This window comes from Carcharhinus amblyrhynchos, chromosome 16 (assembly GCF_965287045.1).
Source record: "Carcharhinus amblyrhynchos chromosome 16, sCarAmb.v2.hapA, whole genome shotgun sequence".
Lineage (NCBI taxonomy): Eukaryota > Metazoa > Chordata > Chondrichthyes > Carcharhiniformes > Carcharhinidae > Carcharhinus > Carcharhinus amblyrhynchos.
Window position 1 is genome coordinate 59951001 of NC_137339.1, and position 11654 is coordinate 59962654.

The 11654-nt window shown below is 51.8% G+C and overlaps 1 protein-coding gene across 1 annotated transcript in view; it reads left to right on the forward strand.

Moving 5' to 3' along the window:
- pou2f2b (POU class 2 homeobox 2b) overlaps positions 1-11171 on the forward strand; it is a 216405-nt gene extending 205234 nt beyond the window's left edge. The window contains exons 15-17 of the mRNA XM_080204469.1: positions 4970-5036; positions 7033-7180; positions 11070-11171. Of these exons, the coding sequence (XP_080060595.1) occupies positions 4970-5036; positions 7033-7180; positions 11070-11109 (255 nt within the window). The 3' untranslated portion in view covers positions 11110-11171. The remainder of the gene's footprint in view (positions 1-4969; positions 5037-7032; positions 7181-11069) is intronic.
- The last annotated feature ends 483 nt before the right edge of the window (positions 11172-11654 follow it).

Consider the following 11654-nt stretch of genomic DNA (forward strand, 5'->3'; position numbering starts at 1 on the left):
CCCAGAAAGAGAGAGAGGGAAAGCTACAGACCCAGACAGAGAGAGAGATACTAACCTCGAAAGAAAGAGAGAGCGAGAGAAAGAAATACTGACCCAGAAAGAGAGAGAGGGAAAGCTACAGACCCAGACAGAGAGAGGGATACTAACCTCGAAAGAAAGAGAGAGCGAGAGAAAGAAATACTGACCCAGAGAGAGAGAGAAAAAGAAAAAGATACAGACCCAAAGAGAGAGCGAGAGAGAGAGAGCTCCTGACCCAAAGAGAGAGAGCCAGAAATACAGACCCAGAAAGAGAGAGAGAGAGATACCCAGTGAGAGAGAGAGAGAAAGGGAGACACAGGCTCAAAGAGAGAATACAAATCCAAAGAGAGAGCAAGAGCTACTGATCCAAAAAGAGAGAGAGAGATACAGACTCAGAGAGAGAGAGAGAGAGACCCTGAGAGAGAGATACAGATTCACAGAGAGAGAGTGAGATTCAGGTCCAGAGAGAGAGAGACATACTGACCCAGAGAGAGAGAAAGAGAGACCCAGAGAGAGAATGAGAGACAGACCCAGAGAGAGAGAGACCCAGACAAAGAGGGAGAGATAATAATCTAAAGAGAGAGAGCGAGAGAGAGACCTAGAGAGAGAGAGACATTGACCCAGAGAGAGAGAGAGAGAGAGAGATACTGACCCAAAGAGAGGGAGAGTGAGATACAGATCCAGAGAAAGAAAGAGAGAGAGAGAAATACAGACTCAGAGAGACAGATGCCAAGAGAGACAGAGTGAGATACAGGCTAGAGAGAGATACAAAGATACAACTCAGAGAGGGAGAGATACTGACCCAGAGAGAGAGACTGACGTAGAGAGAGAGGGACAGATACTGACCCAGAGACAGAGAGAGAGACTGACCTAGAGAAAGCAAGAGAGAGATATTGACCCAGAGAGAGAGTGAGAGAGATACAGATGCAAAGAGAGAGAGATACAGACCAAAGAAAGAGAGATACAGACGCAGAGAGAGAGTTTACAGACCCAGAGAGAGAAAGAGAGATAGAGAGAGAGCTACTGATACACAGAGAGAGAGAAAGAAATATGACTCAGAGCGAGAGAGAGAGAGGAAGGTACATACCCAGAGAATGAGAGAAAGAGACCCAGAGAGAGAGATACAGACCGAGAGAGAGGGAGCAAGAGAGATATACAGACCCAGAGAGAGAGAGTGAGATATAGCCCAGAGAGAGGGAAAGATACTGATCCAAGGTGAGAGTGAGAGAAAGAGACTGACCTTGAGAGAGATACTGAACCACAGAGAGAGAGAGAGATACTGACCCAGAGAGAGAAATACAGACCAGAGAGGGAGAGAGAGATGTACAGGCCCCAAGACAGAGAGAAAGATACAGACCCAGAGAGAGAGAGAGAGAGCTACTGACACAAAGAGAGAGAGAGAGAGAAGGAGATACTGGCCCAGAGAGAGATACTGACCCAGAGAGAGAGGGGGAAATACTGACCCAAAAAGAGAGAGACCTGGAGAAAGAGAGAGTTACTGACCAGAAGAGAGAGAGAAGTGGACCCAAAGAGAGAGATAGAGAGATACTGACTCAAAGAGGGAGAGAGGTTAGGACCCAGAGCGAGAGAGAGAGAGATACAGATCCAAAGTGAGAGAGAGCTACAGACCCAGAGAGAGAGAAAGAGAGAGAGAGAGAGAGAGATACTACCCAGAAAGAGAGAGAGAGAGATACTGACCCAAAGCGAGAGAGATACAGACCCAGAAAGAGAGATACAGACCCAGAGAGAGCTACTGACTTAGTGAGAGAGATATTGACCCAAAGCAAGAGAGAGATACAGACCGAGAGAGAGATTAAGAAATACTGACCCAGAAAGAGAGAGATACTGACTCAAAGAGAGAAAGATACAGACCCAGAGAGAGAGGAAGGTACAGACCCAGAGAGAGAGTGATACACAGACTCAGAGAGAGAGAGAGATACAGAACCAGACAGATGGAGAGCCACTGCCCCATAGAGAGAGGGAGAGATACTGACCCAGAGAGAGAGAGAGAGAGACTCAAAAAGAGAGAGAGAGAGAGATACAGACCAGAGAGAGCGAGAGATACAGACCCAGAGAGGACGAGAGAGACTGATCTGCAGAGAGAGATACTGACCCTGAGGGACAGAGAGAGAGATACTGACCCAGTGAGAGAGAGAGAGAAAATGAGAGAGAGATATAGACCCAGAGAGAGAGAAAGATACAGACCGAGAGAGAGAGAGGGAGCAAGAGAGTGCTACAGACCCAGAGAAAGAGAGAGAGTGAGATACAGGCCCAGAGAGAGATACTGACCCAGAGAGAGAGAGAGAGACTGACCCAAAGAGAGAGTGTGAGAAAAAGAGAGACTGACCTAGAGAGAGAGAGATACTGACCCAGAAATAGAGAGAGATACTGCCCCTTAGAGAGAGAACGAGAGTGAGGTACAGACCCAGAGAGAGAGAGAGAGAGACAGAGCTACTGGCCCAGAAAAAGAGAAAGATACTGACTCAAAGAGAGAGAGATACAGCTACACAGAGAGAGAAGGATACAGATCCAGAGAGAGAGATACAGATTGTGTGAGAGAGAGAACTACTTACTCAAAGAAAGAGAGAGAGAGGAAGGTACAGACCTAGAGAGTGAGAGAGAGTGAGATACAAACCGAGAGAAAGAGAGAGAGCAAGAGAGAGCTACAGACCCAGAGAGAGAGAGTGAGATACAGGCCCAGAGAGAGACACTGACCCAGACAGAGAGAAAGAGAGAGATACTGATCCAAAGAGAGAGTATGACAAAGAGAGAGATTGACCTAGAGAGAGAGAGATATATTGACCCAGAGGTAGAGAGAGATACTGACCCAGAGAGAGAGAGAGAGAACGAGAATGAGATACAGACCCAGAGAGAGACACACACACAGAGCTACTGGCCTAGAGAAAGAGAGAGATACCGACTTAAAGAGAGAGAGAGAGATACAGCTGCACAGAGAGAGAAAGATACAGACCCAGGGAGAGAGAGCGAGAGATATAAACCCAGAGAGAGAGCTACTGACCTAGAGAGATATTGACGCAAAGCAAGAGAGAGATTCAGACCCAGAGAGAGATAAGGAAATTTTGACCCAGAAAGAGAGAAAGATACAGATCAGAAAAAGAGGGAGAGAGAGATACAGACCCAGAAAGAAAGAGAGAGAAGTATACAGACCCAGAGATGCAGAGAGACCCAGAGAGAGAGAGAGAGATACTGATCCAGAGAGAGAGAGAGAGAGATACTGACCCAAAGAAGGAGAGAGATACCGACCAAGAGATTGAGGGAGAGAGACCCAGAGAGAGAGAGAGAGCTACATGCCCAGAGAGAGAGAGCAGGATATAGACCCAAAGTGAGAGAGAGAGAGATACGGACCCAGAGAGAGAGCGAAAGAGAGAGAGAGAGGTACTGAACCAAAAAGAGAGAGAGAGATACAGAGTCAGAGAGAGAAAGCAAGAGAGAGAGAGATACAAACCCAAAGACAGAGAGAGACACAGACCCAAAGAGAGAGATACAGACCAGAGCGAGAGAGATACAGACCAGAGCGAGAGAGAGAGACATATACAGACCCAGAGAGAGAGAGATACAGACCCAGAGAGAGAGAGAGATACAGACCCAGAGAGAGAGAGAGATACAGACCCAGAGAGAGAGAGAGAGAGATACAGACCAGAGCGAGAGAGAGAGACATATACAGACCAGAGCGAGAGAGAGAGACATATACAGACCCAGAGAGAGAGAGATACAGACCCAGAGAGAGAGATACTGACCCAGAGAGAGAGAGAACGAGAGAGAGAGAGAGAGAGATACAGACCTAGAGAGAGAGAAATAAATATACAGACAGAGAGAGAGAGAGAGATACTGATTTAGAGAGGGAGAGATACCGACCCAAAGAGAGGGAGAATGAGAGGGAGAGACTGACCCAGAGAGAGAGGGAGAGATATTGACCTAGGGAGAGAGAGAGAGATACAGACCAAAGAGGAAGAGAGGGTGTAGGAGCTGGAGGAGGTTACAGAGATGGAGACGGGTGTAGGGGCTGGAGGAGGTTACAGAGATAGAGAGGGATGTAGGGGCTGGAGGAGGTTATAGAGATAGAGAGGGGTGTAGGGGCTGGAGGAGGTTACAGAGATAAAGAGGGGTGTAGGGGCTGGAGGAGGTTACAGAGATAGAGAGGGGTGAAGGGGCTGGAGGAGGTTACCAAGATAGGGAGGAATGTCGGGGCTGGTGGAGGTTACAGAGATAAGGAGGGTTGTAGAGATTGGAGGAGGATACAGAGATAGGGAGGGTTGTAGGGTTGGAGGAGGTTACAAAGATAAGGAGGAGTTGTAGAGGCTGGAGAAGGTTATAGCAATAGGGAGATTTGTTTGGGGCTGGAAGAGGTTACAGAGATAGGGAGGAGTTGTATGGGCTGGAGGAGTTTACAGTGATAGGGAGGGTTGTAGGGGCTGGAGGAGGTTACAGCTATAGGAAGGATTGTAGGGGCTCAAGGAGGTGACAGCGATAGGGAGGGTTGTAGGGGCTGGAAGAGATTAAAGCAATAGGGAGGGGTGTAGGAGCTGGAGGAGGTTACAACAATAGGGAGGGTTGTAGGGGCTGTAGGAGGTTACAAATAGGGTGGGGTGTAAAGGCTGGAAGGGGCGACAGAGATCGGGAGGGGTGTGAGGGCTGGAGGAGATTACAGCAATAGGGAAGGATGTAGGGGTGGTGGAGGTTACAGCGATAGGGAGGGGTGCGGTGAAGGAAGCTAAACTCAGTGATGAGATTCTAAAGGTAAGATGGTGTTATATAGGCAGACAGGTGCTAATGGGAAACTGGCCAATTCATAGAGGTTACCTCGTGTTTCCTGATCTCTATTTGAACATCAGTGAATGTGCATTGGCTGTGGTAAACACACTGACTCTGCACATCTGGCTGTGGGCATTCACGGATGGTGCTGATATCTGCCTCTCTTTCTGTCACTCAGGTATCACCACAGACACCAGCATTGAACCATCCAGTATCACAAGGCACACACAGCCACAGCACAACAGGTAACAGAAGCTCGAACAGTCAGTGTTGGATACTGGAAGAGGAACTGCTGCAGGGTGTGGGACGGCATCATGGTGTGGGATGGGTACATGGTGTGGGATGACAACAGGTTGTGGGATGGGTACAGGGTATGGGATGGGTACAGGGTATGGGATGGGTACAGGGTATGGGACGGGTACAGAGTCAGGGACGGTACAGGGTGTGGGTCGGGTACGGGGTGTGGGATGGGTACAGGGTGTGGGACGGGTACAGGGTCAGGGACGGTACAGGGTGTGGGTCGGGTACGGGGTGTGGGATGGGTACAGGGTGTGGGACGGGTACAGGGTCAGGGACGGTACAGGGTGTGGGTCGGGTACGGGGTGTGGGATGGGTACAGGGTGTGCGCCTGGTACAGGGTGAGGGATGGGAAAGAGTATGGAACGGGTACAAGGTGTGGGACAGGTACAGGGTGTGGGACAGCAACACGGTGTGGGATGGCAACAGGGTGTGGGACGGGTACAAGGTGTGGGACGGCAGCATGGTGTGGGATGGCAACAGGGTGTGGGACAGGTACAGGGTGTGGGATGGGTGCAGGGTGTGGTACGGGTACAAGGTGTGGTATGGGTACAGGGTGTAGGGACGGTACAGGGTGTGGGTCGGGTACAGGGTGTGGAATGGGTACAGGGTGTGGGTCTGGTACAGGGTATGGGACAGGTACAAGATGTGGGACGGGTACAGGGTGTGGGTCTGGTACAGGGTATGGGACAGGTACAAGATGTGGGACGGGTACAGGGTGTGGGACAGCAACAGGGTGTGGCACGGGTACATGGTGTGGCACGGGTACATGGTGTGGGGTGACAACAGGATGTGGGACGGGTACAGGGTGTGGGCCTGGTACAGGATGAAGGACAGTACAGGGTGTGGGACGCGTACAAGGTGTGGGACGGGTACAGGGTGTGCAACGGCAACATGGTATGGGATGGCAACAGGGTGTGGGACGGGGACATGTTGTGAGACAGGTACAGGGTGTGCGCCTGGTACAGGGTGAGGGATGGGTACAGGGTGTGAGACGGGTACATGGTATGGGATGGCAACAGGTTGTGGAACGGGTGCAGGGTGTGGGACGGGTACAGGTTTTGGGACGGGTACAGGGTGTGGGCCTGGAACAGGGTGAGGGACAGTACAGGGTGTGGGACGGGTATAGGGTGTGGGACGGGTACAGGGTGTGCGCCTGGTACAGGGTGAGGGATGGGTACAGGATATGGGACGAGTACAGGGTGTGCGCCTGGTACAGGCTGAGGGATGGTACAGGGTGTGCGCCTGGTACAGGCTGAGGGACGGGTACAGGGTGTAGGATGGGTACAGTGTGTGGGGCGGGTACGGGGGGTGGGCCTGGTACAGTGTGAGGGATGGGTACAGGGTGTGGGACGCGTACAAGGTGTGGGACGGGTGCAGGGTGTGGGACGGGTACAGGGAGTGGGATGAGTACAAGGTGTGGGACAGGCACAAGGTGTGGGATGGGAACAGGGTGTGGGACGACAACAGGGTGTGGGACGGGTACATGGTGTGGGACAGATACAGGGTGAGGGGCGTATACAGGGTGAGGGATGGGTACAAGGTGAGGGACGGGTACAGGGTGTGGGAGAAGGGTTCAGGGTGTGGCATGGGTACAGGGTGAGGGACAGGTACAGGGTGAGGGATGGGTACAGGGTGTGGGATGCATATAGGGTGTGGGACGGGCACAGGGTGTGGGGCGGGTACAGGTTGTGGGACTGGTGTAAGGTGAGGGACTGGTATAGGTTGAGGGACGGATACATGGTGAGAAACGGTACAGGGTGAGGGATGGGTACAGGATGGGGGACGAGTACAGGATTTGGGACGGGTACAGGATTTGGGATGGGTACAGGGTTTAGGACTGGTGCAGGGTGTGGGACTGGTACAGGATGTGGGACTGGTACAGGGTGTGTGAAGGGTACAGGATATGAAATTAGTATTGATGATGTCTCTCTTCCCGGGCAGTGACCACGATGTCTGCAGCTGGTACGATGCACACTCCCAGGTTAACTGGCAGCTCAGTCTCTGCACTGAATACCTCACCCACCTCAGCTCCTAACGGCACAAACAGCAGTCACTCATTGGCACTGTCGGGCATGAGCTCCAGCACAGGGTAAGGATATTTTCCACCAATAAATAAAGCCCAATGTTCACAAATCTTCATCCAACATCTCATTGAGACAGGGATCAACTCACAGAGATTAGTAATCTACTTAGAGTGATTAGGGATTGACTCAAAGAGATTGGGGGCTGTTTGGGAAAGATTGGGAACCAATTTAGAGAGATCAGCAATCGACTATGAGAGATCAGGGACCAATGGTGAGTTTTTTTTAATTCATTGGACATGAGCGTTGCTGACTGGTCAACATGTATTGCTCATCTCACTTTGTCTGAGGGCATTTGATAGTCAACCATATTGCTGTGGCTCTGGAGTCACATGTAAGATCAGGTATGATCAGCAGATTTCCTTCTCCAAAGAATCAGATGTGTTCTTCCGAAAATCATGGTCGTCAGTAGATTCTTAATTCCAGGTTTTTTTTATTGAATTCAAATTCCACCATCTGCTTTGGAGGGATTCAAACCCAGGTCCCCAGAAGATTAGCTGAGTTTCTGGATTAATAGTCTTGCAATAACACCTCTAGGTCATCAGTCCTACCAGTGATCAGGGACCAACTGGTAAGGATCAGGAAATCTGGATAGAGGGAGTAAAGGAGATAGGAGGGAGCATGAGGGACAGATGAAAAATGATGAACAGAATGGGAGTGGGAAAGAGGGCAGAAACACAGAGCGAGAGGGAGAGCTATTGCATTACAAAAGGAGGGGGGAGGTGGGATTAGAAGGATTTCAAGACTGGAATATCAGCTCGAGTCCCAAATGTGAGTCAGATGGAGAGGCATCATTCCTGTCTGAATTCTCACCCCCTCATCTGCCAACACCAGCCCACATTCCCTCTCTCATGTCCACCCACACTGCTCCCCGAACCTTATTGTCCCCTCACTCCTCCTGACCCCTCTCTCCTGTCTCCTCACTCTTCCTGTCCCCTCACTCCTCCTGACCCCTCTCTCCTGTCTCCTCACTCTTCCTGTCCCCTCACTCCTCCTGTCCCCTCACTCCTCCTGTCCCCTCACTCCTCCTGACTCCTCACTCTTCCTGACCCCTCACTCTTCCTGACCCCTCACTCCTCCTGACCCCTCACTCCTCCTGTCCCCTCACTCCTCCTGTCCCCTCACTCCTCCTGACCCCTCACTCTTCCTGACCCCTCACTCCTCCTGTCCCCTCACTCCTCCTGACCCCTCTCTCCTCCTGACTCCTCACTCCTCCTGACCCTTCACTCTTCCTGACCCCTCACTCCTCCTGACCTCTCACTCCTCCTGACCTCTCACTCCTCCTGACCCCTCAATCCTCCTGTCCCCTCACTCCTCTTGTCCCCTCACTCTTCCTGACCTCTCACTCTTCCTGTTCCCTCACTCCACTCATCCCCTTACTTCATTCATCTCCTTACTCCATTCATCTCCTCACTCCACTCATTCCCTCACTCCTCTTTCCCTCCTCTCTTTCCCTCACTCCTCTCCCTCATTCCTCTCTTTCCTTCACTCCTTTCTTTCCTTCACTCCTCTCTTTCCTTCACTCCTCTCTTTTCCTCACCCCCTCATCCCCTCACTCTTCTCATCCGCTCACTCCCTCACTCATCTCTCCCTTACTCCTCTCATCTTTCATCCTTTGCTTCCCTCTTCCCCATTCCTTCCCATCTCTCACCTCCCCTCCCCCTCCCATTTCCACAGCACCCACACTCCCTCCTCGTCTTCACCCACTCCTTCCCTTGGTTATCCTCCCTTCTCTACTCCCCCACTTCACCCCATTCCTTCCCTCAGTCCTCTCCCCACCTCTCCACACTCCTCCCTTCTCTCTCTTCCCTCACCAATGCCCTCATTTCTTTCTTCCCAAACACCTCCCCTCACTCCATCCCTTCATCCCCCCACACCTCCTGGGCACCCTCATTTCTCCACCCCCACACCCCTCCTCCTCACCTCTCTTCTCCCCCTCAGAGCTCCTCTCATTTTACCCTACAATCTCACTCCTCCCTCACTGCTCCCCTCACCCAAAGCCCCAGTTGGCATACACCTCAATCGTGCCCCACTCCTCACATTCATCCCCATATGATTGGGAAGGCTGAATGATCTCAATGCCTTTTCTCTGGTTGGATTACAGGAGTTCAGTACTGAGTGTGAACCACGGAATTAATCCCTCTCTTATGGCCAACAATCCCTTAGCCACTATCCAAGGTTTGTTTGTGTCTCTGAATCACACTCATTCCATTCCCACGCAGATCCTGTTCTCCATTCATTCACTCATCGTCTCCCTCAACTGGATCCATCTATGTCCCATTATTGACTCAAACATCCTAAACATTCTCCTCCCCTGAAGGTGCTGACTCTTGCTCCCTCTCCCCCCCGAAGGTGCTGACTCTCTCTCCCTCTCCCCCCGAAGGTGCTGACTCTCTCCTCCTCCCCTGTAAGATTGTGTACTCTCACTGTGTACTCCCACTGTGCACTCTCCCTCTGTACTTTCCATGTGTGCTGTTACTGTGTGCTTTCACTGTGTGCTTTCACTGTGCGCCGTCCCTGCATGCTCTTCCTGCGCCCTCTCCCTGTGTCCCCTCCCTGTGCACCCTCCCGGCGCCCCCTCCCTGCACCCCCTCCCTATGCCCCTGCACTGTGCCCCCACACTGTGTCCTCTCCCTCTGGCTTCTCACTGTCTACACTCTCTGTATTCTCACGCTGTACTTTCCCTGTGTAGTCTCAGTGCAGACTTTTCCTGTGTACTCTCACTGCATATTCTCATAGAATCATACTGTGCAGAAGAGGCCCTTTGGCTCATCAAGTCTGCACCAACACATTAGGAATGCCTGTACTCCCACCTAATCCCATTTACCTGTACTTGGCCTGTAGCCCTGAATGTTTTGACGTGCCAAGTGCTCATCCAGGTAGTGCATTCCAGACCATCACCACCCTCAGGGTAAAAGAGTTTGCCCTCACATCTCCCCTAAAACTCCTGCCTTTCAGCCTGAACCCTTGTCCCCCCATGACTGATCTTTCAACTAAGGGGAACAGTTTATTCTCTCTGTCCATGCCCCTCGTAATCTTGTACATCTCAATCAGGTCACCTCCCCATCTTCGCTGCTCCAACGAAAACAATCCAAGCCTATGCAACCTCGCTTCATAACTTAAATGCTCCATCACAGGCAGCATCCTGGTGAATCTCCTCTGCACTCCCTCCAGTGCAATCGCATCCTTCCTACAATGTGGCAAACAGAACTGCACACAATACTCCAGCTATGGCCTCACCAAAGCTCTATACAACGCCAACATGACTTCCCTGCTTTTATAATCTCGATTGATAAAGGCAAGTGTCCCATGTGCCTTTTTCACTATCCTACTAACATGCCCTTGCACCTTCAGAGATCTGTGGACAAACACACCAAGGCCCCTTTATTCCCTTGTGTGCTGCCATTCATTGAATACTTTCTTGTCAAGTTACTCCTTCCAAAGTGTATCAACTCTCACTTTTCAGGGTTAAATTCCGTGCGCCATTTATCTGCCCATTTGCCCATTCTGTCTATATCTTCTTGTAGCCCAAGGCACTCAGCTTCCAGTCACTAAAGCAACCTTCTGTCATCACCCTGTGTCTCCTACAACTGAGCCAATTTTGTGTGCTCTCCCTGTGTCCCCTCCCTGTGTCCCTTCCTTGTGTCCCCTCCCTGTGCGTTCTGCCTGTGTGCCCTCACCATGTCCCCTCCCTGTGCCCTCTCCCTGTGCGCTCTGCCTTTGTCCCCTCGCCATGTCCCCTCCCTGTGCCCCCTCCCTGTGCGCTCTGCCTGTGTCCCCTCTCCGTGTCCCCTCACCATGTCCCCTCTCTGTGCCCCCTCTCTGTGCCCCCTCCCTGTACCCCTCCCTGTGTATTCTCTCTGCTTGTGCTTCATATTGTGCCCTCTTCTCTTGCAGCTCTCGCGAGTGGTGGAACCATACCTGTTACCAGCCTTGATGCCAGTGGGAACCTGGTGCTGTCGAGTGGTGCAGGCAGCGCAGGGACACAGAGCATTGTTACCTCACCCCTCTTCCTGACCCCGCCAGGCCTTCCCCTGCTGCCCAGTCACCCAGCTGCTGTCAGCCTGGCCTCGGTCAGCTCTCTGCACAGCAGGATGCCCGGCAGCTGCAGTGAGGCCGAGGGGCCAGCAGCCAGCGTCGACCCAGCGCGATCCAATGCTGAGTGACCCCGCCAAGGGGCTGGGGGAGGAATCCTCCCTCTGACTCCACTTTCATCAGCTCCCTTACGGACCCCGTGAAGGATGAATCCTGGAGAGGTGACCTGCACCCTGACAACCTCTTCACCTGCACGTCCTGGCGGGGGGGGTGGGGAGGCGAGGGGGGGAGGAATTCGCAGCCTGACACATGACCTGTGTTGTTTTTTTCAGATTGTATTCTGCAATGATTTCAGTTTGGTTTATTTTAAGTTATGTTTTCTCTGGGATTCGAGGGTTTTGATATCATTTGTATGGTTTGTTTTGTATTGTGACCCAGTGGGGAGGG